Raw genomic sequence first — 19871 nt, 5'->3', positions numbered from 1 at the left:
AATCTTAACTCCCTAGACCGCCAATAAAATAGCTGAATTTAACGGCGTAATAGTCGTAATACTGATGATTGAAAGAACGATTTTCCAATGAAAGTGAATCAAGGTTAGGTGGGCGGAGCGTTCTCTAGTGACAGACACACCTTTAGACCAATGATCAAGCCAATTCCAGCAAGTAGGCGTGTTCTTTAGCTGAGCGACAGGTCAAAAGAACCAGTGATCGACGCGATGTTTGAGCGGCGCCCAACTGGGAGGACGGGCTCCCCTAGAGAAGCACTGGGAGGCGGGAAGAAGGGAAGTGGGCGGATCTCCGCACACCCCGGCGGAAGAGGCAGATTCAGGAAGCCATTACGCAGCTGGCTGGCGGCGGCTGGGCCGGTCGGGACTGAGGCCTACGCACTTTGCGTAGCGAGGGGGGTTACCGAAGGTCTGGTGCTTGGCCTTGGGCAAGCCCGGCCTGTCCCCTGTAAGGGGGTGGGTGAGGGGTGACGCTGAAGAAGAAGAGAAGGGGAATTGGGGCGGTTGAGGGGATTATAATTTCTTTACAAGGAGGGGTTGGGAGAAGCCATGGCTGTCCCAGCCAAGAAGAGGAAGATGAACTTCTCTGAGCGAGAGGTGGAGATCATCGTGGAGGAGCTGGAACTGAAGAAGCACCTGCTGGTGAACCACTTCAACGCCGGGGTCCCTCTGGCTGCCAAGAGCGCCGCCTGGCACGGCATCCTGAGAAGGGTCAACGCTGTGGCCACCTGCCGCAGGGAGCTGCCTGAAGTCAAGAAGAAATGGTCTGACCTCAAGACCGAGGTCCGTCGAAAGGTTGCCCAGGTCCGGGCGGCCGTGGAGGGTGGCGAGGCCCCAGGGTCCACTGAGGAGGATGGAGCTGGTGGACCTGGGACAGGTGGTGGCAGTGGCGGCGGTGGCCCAGCTGTAGCCCCTGTACTGCTCACCCCCATGCAGCAGCGCATCTGCAACCTACTGGGCGAGGCCACCATCATCAGCCTGCCCAGTACCACAGAGATCCACCCTGTGGCCCTTGGACCCACGGCCACCGCAGCCGCAGCCACGGTCACCCTGACACAGAGTGAGTGACCTCTCCTGCCCAGTTCGGCGTGCATAAATGGGAAGGGCCAGCAGGAGCTGGGGCAGCTTGGGGAAGGTTGGCTGCCAAGGGTCAAAGGTCAGATGGGAGTCTTAGAAGACCATGAGGCCTTCCAAGAGCTCCCCAGACAGAAGTGATCTTGTTCTCTCTGGGACTTCCTCAGCACGCAGTCTAGACTTCTCGAGACTGGTTTGCTCTCTACTGAGATTTGCCCCCATTCATGTCCACGACTGAACTGTGTGGTTCTTGAAGACAGAGACCATGTCTGTATCCCCACAGGACTTATCACAGGGCCTGGCACATAGTAGGCAGTCAGGACATATTATTGAATGAATAGATACATGGGAAGAATAATGCCCAAGACATCAATTCTGGACAAAAGCATTCTGAGTTTTCAGTGCGGTGAACATCCGTCAGGCACTGCTCAGAAACCTCAGGGTTCCTGGTGTTAATCTACTCATTCATTCATTCCTCAAATATTATAGCACTTATTCTGTGCCAAACCCTGTGCTTGGCACTGGGATTACCAAGGTGTCTAAAATATAGGCCAGTTATATTCTGGGAGGACAGATAAGACGCATATGTGGATAACTGCACTGTCATTTGGGGAAACCTAAGGACTCAAGAGGAAGGGGCATCCTGGTGGGGGTGGGGACACACAGTTGATGTGGAGGGTGGAGAAGATTGACCTTTCCCGCCCACGTGGAGGCCCCAACAGCCCACCTAGAATCCCTCCAAAGGTTCTTAGCTGGGAATAACAACAGAACTTGCTTTGGTTGGACTTTTAGTTCAGATAAGGGTTTGCACCAGTGACTGTTAACTGCCTCTCGTGACAGCCCATGAACAGTATCCGTCAGGGATTCTCCATGCAGCTTAGAGAAAATGGATGTATGTGAGGGCCATCCCCCCACAGTGTCATATTTCTCAAGGATATTGAGGTGGGAAAGGAGATCAAACACTGGTCTATATCAGTTGCTGTTCTGGAAGAGGGAGGACCTTTAGGTATTCCACTGACCAAGGTGATCAAGGAGACAGGCATTTATTGGGCACTTTAGCTGCTGCCACTCCCACCTCCTTTTCTGCTTGGCCATAAGTCACATGGAAGTCAAGAAAGCACTGAAGGAGGTAGAAACTAGTGTGGCTACAAACAGCTTATGTAGAGTCCCAGCCAAGATGCCTGCTGTGTGCTTGCATGACAGGGAGCATGTGACCCTGCCTTTATTAGCCAGAAGCAGCACAGTGGGTGGTTATGAGCACGTTGGACTTTGGTCTTGGAGAGACCTGGGTTTGCTTCCTGGACCTGCTGAATAAGCTGTGTGACCTTAGGCAAGTCACTGCATGTTTCCGAGTCTGTTTCTGAGTCTCTGAAAGTGAACATGACAGTACTACTTCTTGGGGTCATTATGAGAATTTGTTGAGCTAATGAGTGCAGAGGTCTTAGCACAGTGGCTGGCACATCGTGAGTCTTTGCTAGTCTTCTTATTAGCATCTTTGCTTTTGCCAGATCCAGGCTGGCCCTTTGGTTACCAAAAAGATTAAGATTCTAAACCCCTTAGAGTCTAGATTTATACATGAATAGCTATAAAGCCAGAGGAGGCCTGAATTCCCCAGAATAGGGCTTAATGGCCTTCTCCCCACCCCACGTGGCCAGCTTCACTCTTTCTAGAAAGTGACCTGCTGCTGCCTTTGCTCTTTCTTCCCCACAGTCCCCACAGACACCACCTATCACACTCTGGAGGAGGGAGTGGTAGAGTACTGCACAGCCGAGGCCCCCCCGCCCCTGCCAGCCGAGGCCCCGGTGGAGATGATGGCCCAGCACGCTGACACCTCCGTCAAGCCGCAGGCACTTAAGAGCCGCATCGCCCTCAACTCGGCCAAGCTGATCCAGGAGCAGCGGGTCACCAATCTGCACGTGAAGGAGATCGCCCAGCACCTGGAGCAGCAGAACGACCTGCTGCAGATGATCCGCCGCTCCCAGGAAGTGCAGGCCTGCGCCCAGGAGCGCCAGGCTCAGGCCATGGAGGGCACCCAGGCGGCCCTGAGTGTCCTCATCCAGGTCCTCCGGCCCATGATCAAAGATTTCCGCCGCTACCTGCAGAGCAACACACCTAATCCCGCCCCTACCTCTGACCCTGGACAGGTGGCCCAGAATGGGCAGCCCGACAGCATCATCCAGTGAGGCTGGGGTTCGGACCAGCCTTCTGTTGTGATTGGATGACACCGTGGTGGTCTTGCAAATGGGTTCTATGATTGGCCTTAGGCGAGGGCCAGTCATGTGGACAGCTCCCTCTTTGACAGACATTTAAGGGTCCACTGTTTCTGAGAAATGAAGGAGACTGGGAAGAACTTGTTGGGCTCCTAGGACCCAAACGCTCTTACCCTGACCCCTTGAGCTGCCTTGCTAAGAACCTGAAGATTGGGTGAGCGTCAGGCGCTGGTGATGGACACGTGTTGTCATGAGCCAGGGCTTGTGATGTGACCCACACTCCGTTGAGGACTACGGTAAGGAAGGCTCTTTCTGGGGGGGCTGTCTCACAGCGGGGGGGCATGCTGCAGTGCCCCCCTGGCGGTGCCGTCCATTTGACCAAGGTAATGTCAGTGGTGCTGGCAGCAGCACGGTAATACCTTCTTCCTCCCTTGGGAGGCAGAGTGACTAGGCCTGAGGAGGAACCCTGCCCTCTTCTCCTTCTCACTGTGCTTCGGTTCTCAGGGGACTTCATGCCGAGCTCTCTCCCCACCCGACCCCAGGCACAGCAGGGGCCCTTGTTAGTGCCCTGGGCTGCCCCTGCAATATACCCGGGATGCGGCCCGCCAGGCTCAGGAATGCTGTGTGTGGTGGGGACAGCTCGGCCACCATCTGGTCTTCCACTGCGTCCCTGGGCAGCCTTTTGGTGGTTTGTCCCTACAGCTTTTGACTCAGGTCAAGCATCAGGCTTTGGGTGCTGTAAATTTTGAGAAAGCAAACCAGTGTGGAGAATTGTTGCCGCACTGCGGTGGGTCGGGGGTGACCTGCGGGCTTCGTCCAGAAGGCTCCAAGCCAGTTGTATTTATTCTGTACACGAACCTCTCCTGGGAAGGCCTCCAGGGGCAACGAGGGCAGCTCTGGCCACACCCTTCCTCCTTTCCTCTCTGCTGACTTTGCATATCCAAAACCCAGTGCAAAAACCCCTGTTCAACATCACACCCTGGACTCCCTTCACACGTCATTCAGCGCCTCGTGTTTTCAAGAGACCCCCACTGACTGGCTGGGTGAATCTGAAGGCCTCATTGGCCCTGAATGTCTGAGGTGGAGTGTTGAAGCTGACCTAAGAAGCAGGACCTTGGACTTCTGTGCTCGGGGAAAAGCACACAGACCTTGGAGTGCTGAAGGAGTGGTGTTCCCTGTTCCCTCTTGACTCTCTCTCCCCGTTTGTAGGGCGCTTACCCAGATGGCATGTGTCTGTTTCATTTTCAGAATTGCCGCCAATTACCAAGACCCTTGCATCTTCCCAGATCATTTCCCATGTTAGCCATTTGCTGCCAGTGCCTTGGACCCACGTGACCAATGGTTACAGCTCAAGGCTCTGGATCTCAGCTAAACATGAAGGTGCTGCCCTTCTGGGCACATACATTTAGAATTGCTCAGCCTCACCGTTACAATCATGGGAAGATGCCCCCAAAGATGGTTGGGAGGTGACTGCCGAATCACCAACCTCTCTGTCGAAGTCACATGCGGTGCCAGCTATGGAGGAATCAAGCTGGTGAGGGAGTTGGGTGGCGGAAGGAAGCCCCTTCTTAGCGTGTCTGGACAGCAGCAGGCCCTGGCAGCCAGGGCCCCCTCCTTCCATGGAGCCTCATGGCTCCAGCAGCCTTGCTGTGGGGACTTCCTGAGGATTTGTGACTTGGTTTGGTCTTTCTCTGGGGTTGTCAGTCTGAGCCAATATTGTGTCTGTTCCCATGGGGTATAAAGAGGATGCCTGGATCACTTAAACTGATTCTTTCCAGGTCATAATTTTAAATTAAAGAAATATCACTTTTTTATACACACGTCTGTGTCTTTATTGGTTCTATCTAGAAGAGATCTGGGTTGGCAGAGAGCAGGGGCTGGCACGCTATGGCCCCCAGGTCAAGTCTGGCGTACCACTTGTCTTTGTAAATAAAGTTTTATTGGAACACGGGCACACCCCTTCATTTACTTAATGTCTGTGGCTGTTTTGTTGCTACAACAGAAGAGTTGAGTAGGAGTGACAGAGACATTTGGCCCACAAAGCCAGACGTATTTGCTTTCTGGCCCTTTACAGAAAAAGCCTGCCTATCCCTGGTTTAGGGCAGTGTTTCAGACTCAGAATTCCCTGGGGTGTTTGTTAAGTATACCCAATCCGTGGCCTCACCCCACACCTAGAAGAGACTCTGGGAGGGAGAGCTCTAAGAATATGCATTGTAAACAAGCTCTCTGGATCATTCTGGTATTTCTTGAAGGTTAAGAACTTTGGCTTGGATACTGGAAGCCTTGAACTCAGCTGAATCAGGATCAAGCCGCGGGCAGGGCTGGTTCTTAGGGGTTTCTGCTGAACGGTTGAGAAGCCCTGCCAAGCAGAGATTCTCATTTAAGATTGCCCTTCTTTCTGGGTGGATCCCAGCCTTCCTGGACGTGGTTATCACTCTCCAGTATTTAGTATTATAAAAACTGACAGTTACTGAGCCCCGGCTCTGTCCAGGCCTTATAAGCATTACCTCACTGACTCCTTGCAACAGCCCCATGAAGTAGGTACTAACATTGTTCTCAGTTTGCAGATGAAGACACTGAGGATCAGAGAGGTTAAACAGTTTGCCTAAAGTCACACAGCTACCTTATTCCCTGGGGCGGCCCATGCTCTTAACTGCTGTTCTTCACTCTTAACTCCTCTGACCTTGCTGCCAGTGAGATGTGAATTCACCTAGAGATAGTTTGAGCCTGACCTTGAGGAGTTTCTAGGTCAAAAGTGGAGGCCTAGGAGGCAGCTTGTATTATTCTCGTGGAGGCCTGGGAGGCGGCTTTAGTTATCGTTCTTCTTGGCATTTGAAAGGGAACACTGTGGCTCTCCTACTCTCTCCAGGCTCTGGACTTACTCATAGTGAGAGGGAAAAGGGTGGTTTAATGGAATTAAACCCACTGCACCTGGTGGTGCCGGTGGGGCGCTGTCACATAGGTTGGGGTGATTTTTTGGAGTCCTTCCTGAAATGTGGAGTTTTATGTAAAGGAAATCCTCCAAGCCACTGAAGCTCACTACAAGCAATGAAACCTTTTACATTTTAAGCCATTTTGGTGGAAGTCTTTGATGAAGGTGTACTTTGTGGACTGCATTTTACCAGCTGTTTCTTATTCAATAGAGATTTCACAACAGGTCCAAGAGGCCGTGCTCCTCGTGGAAGGGCCCAGGCTCCTCAAGGTTGGGGCTTGAGGTCAGCTCCACCACTTGGTCACTGGTCCTTAACTTCTCTGGGCCTTAGTTTTCTCAATTCTAAAATGGGGATGATGAATAATAGTCCCTACTTGACAGGGGTGTTATGAACTGTCATTTGATGGAAATAGCTACCATTTATTGAGGACTCGCTGTGGCCAGACACTGTTGGAAGCACTGTATATTAACTCATTTCATGAGCTCATGTACATACAACTCTTAGCGTGTGCCCAGGACATAGCATGTGCTCAACAAATACTGGCTGCTGTCATCATCATTACAGCCTCTGTTCCTCCAAAGGGGTGACTCGTGAGTCTTGTCTTGAGATCACAATGGGAGCTTTGTCAAAGTGGTTTGAGCCAGATTACCAAAGATGTGACCCTGGAACGAGAGGGTTGCGGGGCACAGGGGCAGAGTGTAGGAAGGATTCAAGGTGGACTGGGCCATGGGAACCAAGGTTCTTATCATACGTGCTCTGAAAGAGGCGACTTGAGCAAGTTGTCACCAGCTGAGCTGCCACGTGTCACAATAATCCATTAAAACAACAAGCCAAGGGCCTGGCGCTGTGGCCAAGTGGTTAAGTTTGCACGCTCTGCTTCAGCGGCCCAGAGTTCCACTGGTTCGGATGCTGGGCATGGACATGGCATGGCTCATCAGGCCATGCTGAGGTGGCGTCCCACATAGGAGAGCCAGAAGGACCTACAACTAGAATATACAACTACGTACTGGGGCACTTTGGGGAGAAGAAGGGGAAAAAAAGGAAGATTGGCAACAGATGTTAGCTCAGGTGCCAATCTTAAAAAAAAAAGACAATAAGCCAAAATGAGAGCAGCAGTCAAGGCTTTAATCACTTACTGAGATGGTATAAGCAAGAGGAAAAAGTGCCAGCTCCCCCAGGGTTCTGTTTTCCCCACAAGACAGTGCCAGCCCAGGGTTAGATGTACTGCAGGTGGGGAATCATCTCACTGCTGAGGGAACCCCGGCAAAAGGCTCCTGCTGTTTTACAGACTCTGTGTGCGTGTGTGCGTATGTGCGTGTGTGTGTGTGTGTGTGTGCGCGCGCGCGCGTTGGGGAGATGAGAAAGGAAGGGCTAAGAGTGGAAAAGGACTGAGAACTGAGTCAGAGTACTGGGTACTGAGTTTCCCCACTCCTCTTGATCCAAAAGGAGGCCTTGGCAAAGGCACCTGGGGATGGATTTGGTTGACAGACCCCAATAAAGAGGCCTCCAAATGGAGGCATCTGGGCTCTGGCCAGCCTGGGGGGCCTGCCTCCTTGACTGCAACTCCCGTCAGAGACTACAGTGCACTGGCTGTGCCCCAGATCTGGTTGGGGCGGGGAGGCAGCACCTCCCGGTGGGGTCTGCCATGTAAAGCCTTTGTAATGGCCAATGGCCAGGCCTGAAAGATCACACATGGGTTTGTGGCCAGGAGCTGGGCTCCTCGCAAGGAAGTGCCAGGTCTTTGCAGTCAGCTTGCTTCTTATGCACTGGCTGTGTGCCCTGGCATGGGGTCATTTAATTTCTCCAAGCCTTGGCCACCTCATCTAGAAATCCTTCTCTAACGAGGTTGATGCAAAGTTACCAAGTTAATGCTCAGAGGACGCCTAGGGCAGTGTCCTCAACAAGACACGTAAGAGCTGCCCAATAATAGGAGCTGCTTGTTTCAGTGAGCTATGGCTGTGTAACAAACCACCCCCAAACCCAGCAGCTCCTAACAGCAATCATTTATTGCTCCTGATTTTGCAGTATGAGCAGGGCTCAGAGGGAATGGCTTATCTCTATTTCTCCTTGTCAGCTGGGGCAGCTCTCCTGGGCCAGGGGGATCCACTTCCAACATGGCTCGCTCACGTATCTTGCAAGCTGACACTGGATCTGGGCTGGGGACTCTGCTGGGACTGTCATCTGGGGCTGGGAGTTGGGGTGGGCCCCTCAGTTCTCCTCTTCATGGGCCTCTCCATGCAGCTGCTTGGGCTCCCTCACAGCCTGGAGGCTGAGCTTCCAAGAATGAGGAAGTAGAAACTGCCAGTCCTCTTAAAGGTTAGGCTTAGATCCAGCACTGCATCACGTTGTCATATTCTCTTGGTCATGAAATGCGGGGCCAGCCTAGATTCAAGGGCATGGAGGAGTAGATCCCACCCCTTGATGGAGGCGTGCTCATGCACACAGGGAGAGGGGGAACTGATGGTGGCCATCTTCGGAAAGAAGCTAACATACTGCTTTTATTATAAATTGGAGCCATGACTCCAGACCCACAAAAGACAGCCTCTCTGCCATGTTCCTGGCAGAATTGAGGACTTCCTTCTGTCCCCCAATCGGGAGGCAAGGGAGCTCCCCAAATGTTGAAAGAGAACCTATTGAAGCTACTTCCCGTTTCCTATAGCTTTGAGTCAAGAGATGAGAATGAGAAAAACCTTGGCTGGACCGGGGCCACTTTGACTTCTTTTACTCTGGAAATCTTTGCACATTAGAAAGGGGCCCCGGGCCTGTGAGGGGCCTTTCTGTGCAGACCCACTTGGAAACCTCCCTGAAAAGACTTCCTGACCCCTGGAGAAGTTCTAGACAATTGGTTGGGGCCGTAGACGGTGGCAAGGTGGTTGCAGAGAGGAATAGGCAGGGACAAACCCACTCATTTTTTTTTTTTTCTTTTTAATTGCCAATCTTCTTCCTCCCCCTGCCCTCCGCTTTTTCTCCCCAAATCCCCCAATACATAGTTCTATATTTTTAGTTGTGGGTCCTTCTAGCTGTGGCACGTGGGATGCCGCCTCAGTGTGGCCTAACGAGTGGTGTCCTGTCCATGCCCAGGATCCAAACCGGCCAAACCCTGGGCCGCTGAAGCGGAGAGCACAAACTTAACCACTCGGCCACAGGGCCAGCCCCAAACCCAGTCTTTTGGTTAGAACTAATGAGCTAAACTTGGTATAGATATTTGCATAGGGGAATGGGGTTCTCAAAATGGCCTGTCCAGTGACAGAGGCGTAGAAGCTATTCTGGAATGTGCTGGTTCTCTGCCAACTCAGGGCCACCACCTTCCCTGTCCCACCTCTTCCCTGGCCTGCTCCTGGGAAGTGCTCAGGCTTCTGCTTGGATGTCACTTCTGCAGAAGGCCCTTTCCCATCACTCCACCAGCCCAGGCCGGCTCCTCCGTGCTGTGCACACCCATAGCTCCCCGCACATCGTCTCCCTAACTCTCATCCCACGTGGACTTACTTGTTTTCCCACTGATCCCCTCCCTGGGAGCCCCTTGGCTTCAATGATCTTGTTCTCAGCTATAGCCCAGCTCTGTGAATGGCACCTCCATTCCCCCGTCACCCAAGCTGGAAGGCCAAGTGACATCCTTGATTCCTGCCACTCACCTGTCACATCCACTAGTTGTTAAGACTCTCCCGGGCCAGCCTGGTGGCGCAATGGTTAAGTGCGCACGTTCCGCTTTGGCAGTCCGGGGTTCGTTGGTTCGGATCCCAGGTGTGGACATGGCACTGCTTGGCAAGCCATGCTGTGGTAGGCGTCCCACATATCAAGTAGAAGAAGATGGGCACGGATGTTAGCTCAGGGCCAGTCTTCCTCAGCAAAAAGAGGAGGACTGGCAGCAGATGTTGGCTCAGAGCTAATCTTCCTAAAAAAAAAAAAAAAAGACTCTCCCGATACCCCTCAAATCCACCCATGCTCTCCTTCTTCTAGTCCAATCCCACCTTCTCTCTCACCTGGGTTAGCCACAGCAGTCCCTGAGTGACCTGCGAGGAGGGTCTTCAGAAGCAAACCTGACCAGGCTGCTCCCTGTTCCTTCCCTTCAATGACATCCCTTACCTCTCAGGGTGAAGTACAAGCTCCTGAACGTGACCTACAGAGGACTTTCACGGCCCACTGCTGCTTCCCACCTTGTCCTCCATTCCAGCCACACTCAAAGTTTACTTCCTTGTCAATTACATCTCAATAAAACTGAAAACAAAAAAGTTTACCTCCTTAAACATGCCAGGCTCTGTATACCCTCCAAACTTTTGCCTTTGCTGTTCCTCTTGCTCAGAACAACTTTCTTCCTTATCACTTTCCTAACTCTTTCCTAACTCCTCTTCATCCTTCTTGTCCAGCTTGGGTGTCACTTCCTCCAGGGAGCCTTCCTGGATCACACCATGTGTTTCCTCTCTCACTTTTACACTGTACTGTAATTGCACATTTAATTGTCTGAGTCCTGCTAAAGGAGGGTTTCTCAGCCTCAAAACAATTATCATTTCGGCCTGGATCATTCCTTGTTGTGGGGGGCTGTCCTATACACTGTAGGCTGTTTAGCGGCATCCTGACCTCTACACAGTAGATGCCGGTAGCACCTCCCCCTCCAGCGTGATGATCAGAAATGTATCCAGACATTGCCAAATGTCCCCCATGGGCAGAATCGCCCCCAGTTAAGGACAACTGTCCTACAGCAACAATATTTGTTGTTACTGAGCCAGGTTCGTTTTGTCCACTGCATGATCATGCCAATCACTGAGATGACAAGTTTGTAAGGAGAAAGTGTTTAATCGCAAGGCAGCCAAGCGAGGAGAAGAGAGAACCAATCTCAAATCTGTCTCCCCGAAAAATGGGAATTAGGGATGTTTATGGGATAAAGGGGTGGGGAGGTCTGAAGTGGGAATAGGTGATTGGAGGTAAGGAGAAGTGAGGTAATTGACCATCTGCACAAGCGTAGTAAAGCTTCCTGGCTCTTCCTAGGGCACATGTTCACAAAATGGCGGCCTTACCATGATCTGAGGGTGGAGTTTTCAGCTCCTTGATGTCAAAGAGTCACCCATTGGTCATCTGCGCAGGCCCAGTTGATGAGTCGGTGGTCTTAACCAGCCGGAACTGGACAAGGAGTCAACTCTCAGTTCCTGAAAAAGTCAAGCACCCGGACCATGGTGATCCAGGCGTCAGAGATGTCATCTACAGGGTGGGTTTTAAGAATGCATTATCGGGCCAGCCTGGTGGTGCAGCGGTTAAGTTTGCACTTTCCGCTTCGGTGGCCTGGGGTTTGCGGGTTCAGATCCTGGGCACGGACACGGCACTGCTCATCAAACCATTCTGAGGCGGCGTCCCACATGCCACAACTAGAAGGGCCCACAACTAAGAATATACAACTATGTACCAGGGGCTTTGGGGAGGAAAAGGAATAAAATAAAATCTTAAAAAAAAAAAAGAATGCATTATCTAACTTCTTTTGCAAACAGACAACTGAGTATAGTTAAAGCAAGTTGGCCCCCAGTTTCACTCTTATTCATAATTACTTTTCAAGTGCATAGCGCAGTCCCAGAACAGACATTGAATACACTTTTTATTGCAGTGTTGATTGAGTTGAGCGCCCGCAGCATCCCTGTGAGATGTTTTGCATTTCCCCCATTTGATAGATGAAGACACTAAAGCCAAGACTCACCTGATGGCAGGGCATTATAAGTGGCAGACCTGGGAGTCTCCCCTAGGCGTGCCTGGCTACGCAGCCTGCTCTTTGTGAGTCAACGTCTCGTGAAAGTAGGAGCATGAATCAGCCTTCTGGAGCTGCAGCTTGGACCCTGGACCTGTGACAGGTGCATCAGGAGCCCCACCCTGAGTGGCCCTGCCCCACCTGAGTTCTGTGACCTTGGACAGGGCACATCTCCCCCGCCGGGCTGTGAGGTTTGCCCTCCTGTGCAGCCTCTGCTTCTAAGGGCTGATGAGAGAATGAAATGAGAAAAGTGAAGTAGATGAGTGATGTGAGGGCCCGTGCACAGATGACAAGGAGCCCCGGAGCGCCTCACAGGGCCCGGCCTGTAGAAGGTAACGGAGATGAAGAAATGAAGGGGCAGGAGGGCGCCCGCCTGAGGACCCCTCACCGCACGTTCTCCAAGGATTCTGCCAATCCCGAGGTGACAAACTCAAATGCCTACACCTGCTCAGATTGAGTCCCTTGACTCAGATAACAAGTCCTCTGCTTGCATCTGTACAAAGTTGGCTCGATAGAGGCTGAACTTGGTTGGCTTCAGGCAATCCTGACAGTCAGGAATGTGGGTCCATCCTGCCAGATAGTCCGTTTTTACAAAAGCAGCCGGAAATCTAGGCTTTCATGTGAAATCTCCCAGTTTAAACATATTGACTATCAAATATTTGTAAACCCTGTGCAAGCCAAACAAAACACACCTGTGGACTGGACTCAATCCACGGAAGTCATTTTGTAAGCTCTGTACTTAACCCTTTGGGAGCCAGTTTGTATACCTTGGGAGCAGCCAGAGGAAGGCAGCTGGAGGCAGAGGCTGGTAGGCAGGAGGCCTGGGTGCCGGATCCCTCTTTCTCTTGCACCCTAGTCTCCCCATCCACCTGATGGGGGTGGGCCAATCTAGTTGGAATGGTCCCTAGTAAGGACACCCCTCCTGGATGCCCCTCCTTTGCCCAGGCTGGGCCTGACTCCCTGGAAGTACCTGGGCTGGGCTCTTTGCTTTGCTTGAAACTGAGTCAGTCTCATTTCACACACGGCAATGATACTCACATGCCACCTGCCTATCAGGATGTTTCCAAATGGGGCTGGCCACCGCAGGGGACCCCTCCAAGGCTGATGCTGGCAGAAGCACTATTTCCAGACAGGCCTCCAACAGGGTCTTGTCCAGATGGGAGGTTGGACCAAAAGGCTTCCATGATCTCTTCTGGCTGTTTATAGTGTCTGCTCAGCACCCAGGGCTCCTCCTGGCAGTGGCATTCTGATTTTGTTTTGAGGACCCACCCCTCCTCCACTCAGTCCACTCAGTTTGAGGGAGGGATCCCAATTCTGGCCTCAGTGGTAAGGATGTGGCCCAGGACTGGTCCATGAGAGGAATGAATCCCTCTGTCCACAGTGATTGGTTAAGGGTGAGCACATGACCCAATCGGACCAATGAGAATCTGCCCTGGGACTTTTGCTCTTTCCATTGAAGTTTCCAAGCTGGTGGGATGAAAACCTGAGGCTCTTGGGAGGTGACCCAGTGGAGAAAGTCCACCTAATAATGAAGCCAACCCAGGAAAGGCTAAGCAGAGGATCGAGAGAGATTTCAACTGGGGTTGGAGAACCTGAATCCAGCAGTTCCTGAAGCTAGCTCTACCCTCCTGGATTTACCACTTACAGCACCTACAAATCTCCAGTTTTACTTATGTCATTTTGAGAAGATGTTTGTCACGAGCAGCTGAAAGAGTCCTAATCCTTTTTTCCACCCTGAAGTTCTGCAATTCAGATTCCAGATCAAAATATCTTCAGAGCATTTGCCTAGACTAGCTGCTTCTCAAGTTATAACCTGAAAAGCATTAACTTTAGGATCATCTGGGTTGTTAATGCACATTTCTGAGTCCCACCTCAGACCAACTGAAGCAGATACTGGTGAGGTTGGGGAGGGAGGGTGGGTGCGGATTTTTAACAAGCTCTCATGTGACTCTGACTGAATCTCAAGTTTGGGAACGCTGGCCGACCTCTGCCCCTTGTCCTTCCGCTCTCCTGCCTGCGTGTTTGAACCATGTGATTCCGCCCACTGGCCACAGCTGATAGGACAGCAGACGATGCCTGGTCCAAACTGGGCCAATTGGTTTTCTTTCCCTCAAATTTGGAATTGGGATGCAGAGACCCGCTCAGTCTTTGCAGCTGTTGGAACCTTCTTCCACTTTACACACCAAGAAGTAGAAAAGGTTGCTCAGAAGAGGGAGAGGAGGGAGGGAGCATGCGAGGAGAGGCAGGGTGGAGAGAGTCAGACGGTGGCGCAGGGGTTAAATTCACACGTTCCACCTCATAGTTCACTGGTTTGGATCCCTGGTGCCCAGGTATGCACCGCTTATCAAGCCATGCTGGGGGAGGTGTCCCCCATGTAAAGTAAAGGAAGATGGGCACGGATGTTAGCTCAGGGCCAGTCTTCCTCAGCAAGAAGAGGAGGATTGGCAGTAGTTAGCTCAGGGCAATCTTCCTCAAAAAAAAAAAAAAAAAAGAAACTGCCAAACTGTTTTTCAAAGTGGTTGCACCATTTCACATTCCCACCAACAGTGTATGAGGATTCTGGTGGCTCCACATTCTTGCCAACCTTTGGTGGGGTTTTAATTTTAACCGTTCTAGTAGGTGTGAAGTGGTATTTCATTTGGGTTTATTTATTTATTTTTGGTGAGGAAGATGTAGTCTGAGCTAACATCTGTGCCAGTCTTCCTCTATTTTACACGTGAGTTGCCTCCTCAACATGGCTGACTGGTGGTGTAGGGCCACGCCCAGGATCCAAACCCCTGAACATGTGTTGCTGAAGCAGAAGTGGAATGTGCTGAACTTAACCAGTACGCCACAGGGCTGGCTCCTCATTTGGTTTTAATTTACAGTTCCCTAATGCTAATGGTGTGGTTATTTGCCATCTGTAGATCCTCTTTGATAAGGTGTCTATTCTATTTATTGTTTTTATTTTTCATTTTTTTGAGGAAGATTAGCTCTAACATCTGCTGCCAATTCTCCTCTTTTTGCTGAGGAAGATTGGCCCTGAGCTAACATCTATGCCCATCTTCCTCTATTTTATATATGGGACGCCTGCCATAGCATGGCTTGACAAGCAGTGTGTAGGTCTTGTGCCCTGGATTCGAACTGGCAAACCCGGGGCCGCTGAAGCTGAACGTGCGAACTTAACCACTGTGCCACCAGGCTGGCCCCTGTCTATTCTATTTAAATTGTCTTTTTATTGATATGTGTTTAGAGTTCTTTATATATCTGGATACAAGTCCTTTGCCAGCTATATTTTTGCAAATATTTTCTCCCAGTCCGTGCATGCCTTTCCATTTTTATAACAAACGACATAGACTATTTTGATACACATTGAATGTGAGAACCTCTCTTCGATGACAAACTGTGCAGATTCAAACAGCAGCAAGAGGTGCTGGCCCATCCAACTGGCAAAATAGCAAAGAAGGCCCTCAGGCGTTATTGATGATGGAGATCTGTTAGAAGGAGTGGAAATTTGTCCGAAACCCTAGGACTGTTTGCTGATAGTTCATCAAAATCTGTAAATATGGGTTCCTTTGACTCAGCAAGTTCAGTTCTGGAAATTTTTCCTGAAAAAATAACCAAGAGCAGTAAGGTGTCTGTCCCAGGAGCTTTGGTCCTGGGGTTGTGCTGACAGGAGGGGGCTGCTGACATGCCTGGCTGGCCGACCCAAGATCTTGGTCCTGTGTCCCTATGTGCTCAGAACCCTTTTGTCGTCAACCTGGGTGGAAGGCTCAGAAGGACTGGGAGGTCAGTGGGGCTGGAATTTGACCCGTCCCCGGCAGGGTGGCCAAAGAAAAGTGCAAGGCAGGTCTCACCCGATTGCATCAGGAATCTGGGTCCGATCTAAGCCTGGCCTGGCCTCGGAAGGCTCCAGGATTCAGGTTCTAACCAGCCACCACCAGTGCAAACTGGGAAACGGAGACACTTGGCTGACCTAGTTACCTGGGACCTAAGAAGGGACAGTCCTTTCCTCTCTAAGCGCCAGTAGTTTCCCCTCGACTCAGGGAGGTGGGGCCTTGGCCAAGGCCAGGCCAGGACTGCTGGGGCTGTGTGTGAGGAGGGAGCTGGAAGCCTGGAGACCTAGGTTCTAGATCAGCCCCCATCTGCTGTGCCGCTTAGGGCCAGCCTGTTCCCCTTCCCAGGCCCCAGTCTCCTCAGCGGGACATGGGGGAGGCAGATCAGATAGGCAGTTCCCTCTGGCCTCTCCAGCGAGGACTGAAAGTAGCAGCCTGGAACCAGCCATACCTGAGTTCCATCTCTGTCTCCATCACTTTCTGTGACTTGGCATATTATTTAGCCTCTTTGTATCTCAGTTTCTATCTTAACTTAAAGCCCTGCAATGACTCCCAATTGTGCTTTGGAAAAAGGCCCTCATGACCTGCCCTTTCCCACCTCTCCAGTTCCAGTTCCTGCCACTCTTTCATTGTCACACTCCAGCCACACTGGAGCCACTAAGCTCCTCCCCCTGCCCCAGGGCCTTTACAGATGCTCTTGCCTCTGTCTTGCCTTTCGTTAGCCTCTCTCCCTGGATAGCTCCTATTCTTTTTTTTTTTTTTTAAAGATTTTATTTTTCCTTTTTCTCCCCAAAGCCCCTCGGTAGATAGTCATGTATTTTTAGTTGTGGGTCCTTCCAGTTGTGGCATGTGGGATGCTGCCTCAGCATGGCCTGATGAGCAGTGTCATGTCCGTGGCCAGGATCGGAACTCGTGAAACCCTGGGCCGCCGAAGCGGGGCACGTGAACTTAACCACTCGGCCACAGGGCCGGCCCCAATAGCTCCTATTCTTCATCAGAGCTCAGAAGCCACCTCCTCAGGGAAGCTCTCTCTGACCCCAGACACAATCACTCGTGCTGCTGACCCCTCTCACAGCACAACCACAGTCATTAAATGTGACTGTTTGTTTGATGTCTGTCTCCCAGTGGCACTGTGAGCTCTTTGAGAGCAGGGACTAGACAGCCTTGTTTGGGGCTGTGTCTCCTGCCCTTTGCACAGGCCTAGTATAGAGTAGGCACCCCAGTAATTTTGTTGAACAAGTAGTGCTAACACCATATTTCATCCATTCTGAGATGTGTTTCCAGGCCACATTTTAACATCTCTGAAGTCAGGATGCTTTTTTTTTTTTTTTTTTGAGGAAGATTAGCCCTGAGATAATATCTGCTGCCAATCCTCCTCTTTTTGCTGAGGAAGACGGGCCCTGAGCTAACATCCGTACCCATCTTCCTCTACTTTATATGTAGGACGCCTGCCACAGCATGGCCTGACAAGCGGTGCATAGGTCTGCACCCGGGATCCAAACCAGCGAACCCCAGGCCGCCAAAGCAGAATGCGTGAACTTTTTTTTTTTTCCTTTTTCTCCCCAAAGCCCCCTGGTACACAGTTGTATATTCTTCATTGTGGGTTCTTCTAGTTGTGGCATGTGGGACGCTGCCTCAGCGTGGTTTGATGAGCAGTGCCATGTCCATGCCCAGGATTCGAACCAACGAAACACTGGGCCGCCTGCAGTGGAGCACGCGAACTTAACCACTCAGCACGGGGCCAGCCCCAAGAATGCGTGAACTTAATGGCTATGCCAACTGGCTGGCCCCAGGATGCATTTTTCAATTGCTGTGACAGAAGCCAGGTACCTGAGGGTTACTGTAAATAGTCAATAAGATTACCTTTTGACCTTGTTATGGAAAGAAGTTAATCTTGTCTGTTTGCTGTTCCGTTGTTTAACCTGAGGGGTAACTCAAGGGTCAGAAGGATTTATGAGCTTGCTTTACAGAGGAAAGAGAATGCCTTCAAGGATCACCAGATAACGAGCCCCCAGCTGCCATGGCTGCCCAGGAATGAGACTGCCCTGGGGCTCACCAGGAGTGAAAGAAACACTGACCACCCCTTTGTTTCTCTGAAACTCCTCCCACCAAGCTGCTTAGCTCTATAAAACCCCCTGCTTTCTTCTCTTGTTAAGACAGATTTGAGAGAACCTATCCTCCAGCCTTCTCTTTGTGGCCAATTCAAATAAACCTTTCTCCATCTCCAAGCACCACGTCTCAATGATTGCCTTACTGTGCATCAGGTGCATGAATTTGAGATTAAGAGGTTCAGTATCAATTTGTGAGCAGACAGCAACTGTGACATATTCGGGGATACCTGCCCCTATTCATCAAAACTTGCAGCTCGGAAGGACATCCCTGAGGCAAGAGTGGACTACTCAGAAGGAAAGCTGCATCATCCCTGCTCTTGATGACACAGGACAATATTTTCAGGAACAACACAGACTTCAATGACTCAATGACAAAGTGATGCAAGAAAAGTCAGACTCTGCACGTGCAAAAGTTTCAAGAATATCTTCACTAAATTATTTTGGTCACAGTTTCCTTTTTATGTATGGCCAATAGTGATGTACGATAAAGATTGTCTCAATTTAGAGAGCACCTTGCATAAGTATAAAATCAAATTTCTAAGTGCCCAGGAAGTGCTGTGTCATCTTTTACTTGGTAGTGCTTTTTTCTTTTCTAGTGGCACAAAAATGAATGATGTGTCTTTCAACTGAAGGCATCTTGGATTTGCTTCGATGCTGTAAGAAGTTCCTGCCTGACCTGGGTGGCCGGGCTGCTGCAGCCAGAGCCCGGCGTAGGGCGCAGAGCTCTGAGCGGCCACAGGGGCGCTCTGTCCACGGGCGCCTTCCCAGCCGGGAGTTTCAGGAATCTGAGCTCGGAGGAGCTGGGCGGCGTGTCGTTCTCGGTGCGTCCTGTAGGTGGCGCCAGACAACCACTCTCAGGTGCAGCCCTGGGCACAGCCCGGAGAGTTCCAGGCTGCAGGGTGGGGACGGGTGAGGCTGGAGGGCGGCCTCAGGGGTGTACTGTCCCAGGGAGAGGACGTGGCCAGTTTTACCAGCCCGTCTAGCCCAGAAGCAGCTCCGGGTGTGGAGAGAGCTTAGGAACAGAAGTTGAGGGCCCGGCCCTGCCCTGCCCCGGGGAATCTGTGCGATTCTGGGCTCCCTTCCTTTTCTGGCCTGTCTCCCTCCTATGCTGTGAGCATGTGAGAGCCTGCCGCACCTGACCCCTGACTGTAGGGATCCGAGGTGGCTGACAGGCCTCCAGGAGCGCCCATCCGCTGGCTTACCGGCAGAGGATGGCCCTCTCCTTGTCTGACCTTGCCATCTCCCCTGAAGTCATGACGTTTCCCTTGCTCCCTAGATGAGGAAACTGAGGCCCAAGAAGATTAAAGGACTCTCCCACGGCTACAGAACTGTGAGAGGTTGGAGCCAGGAGTGAAAGCCAGATCTGCCTGCTCCTTCTACCATGTCCGTCTGACCTCCTGTGATGGAAGGGGGTGCGAAGCAGGCTGGGAGAGAATTTCCCGCGGAAGAAAATGAGCTAAGAGCAGTTCCCTGGTGCGGTGATGGATTCATCACACGTGCCTAATTTGTCGCCTTGCTAAAACTACAATAAAGAGGTTTTTTTAAGCCATTGATTTCTTAGAAAAGACACCAAAGGCACAAACTATGAAAGAAAACCTCGATAAATTGTACCCTGTTAGAATTTAAAACTTTTGCTCTTCAAAAGCCATTGTTAAGAAAATGAACAGGCAAGCCCCAGACTGGGAGAAAAATATTTGCAATACGTATCTCTGGCAAAGGACTTGTATCCAGAATATGCAAACAATGTCTACAATTCGATAATAAGACAAACAGCTCAATTTAAAAATGGGTAGGGGCCCGCCTGGTGGCATAGTGGTTAAGTTTGTGTGTTCTGCTTCAGCGGCCTGGGGTTCACAGGTTCGGATCCTGGGTGCATACCTAGCGCTGCTCATCAAGCCACGCTGTGGCAGGTATCCCACATAAAATAGAGGAAGATTGGCACAGATGTTAGCTCAGTGACAACCTTCCTCTAGCAAAAAGAGGAA

General features: G+C 51.2%; 1 protein-coding gene across 2 annotated transcripts; it reads left to right on the top strand.

Annotated features, from left to right (window-relative positions):
• Window positions 1–390: 390 nt before the first annotated feature.
• On the top strand, window positions 391–11480 carry NAIF1 (nuclear apoptosis inducing factor 1). Of its 2 annotated transcripts, XR_006887537.1 has the most exons (3): window positions 391–1075; window positions 2800–3595; window positions 11216–11480. XR_006887537.1 is itself a non-coding variant. In XM_046653945.1 (2 exons), the coding sequence occupies exons 1-2, from the start codon at window positions 565–567 to the stop codon at window positions 3270–3272; spliced, it is 984 nt and encodes a 327-aa protein (XP_046509901.1). In that variant the 5' UTR covers window positions 391–564; the 3' UTR covers window positions 3273–5187. The 2 variants fall into 2 exon arrangements, 1 of the variants encoding a protein (XP_046509901.1); XM_046653945.1 differs by lacking the exon at window positions 11216–11480 and having other exon boundaries at window positions 2800–5187.
• Window positions 11481–19871: the final 8391 nt, after the last annotated feature.

The sequence above is a fragment of the Equus quagga genome, chromosome 1 (assembly GCF_021613505.1).
Source record: "Equus quagga isolate Etosha38 chromosome 1, UCLA_HA_Equagga_1.0, whole genome shotgun sequence".
Lineage (NCBI taxonomy): Eukaryota > Metazoa > Chordata > Mammalia > Perissodactyla > Equidae > Equus > Equus quagga.
Note: the sequence above shows the minus strand (reverse complement) of the source record. Positions and strands in the feature narration are given on the sequence as shown.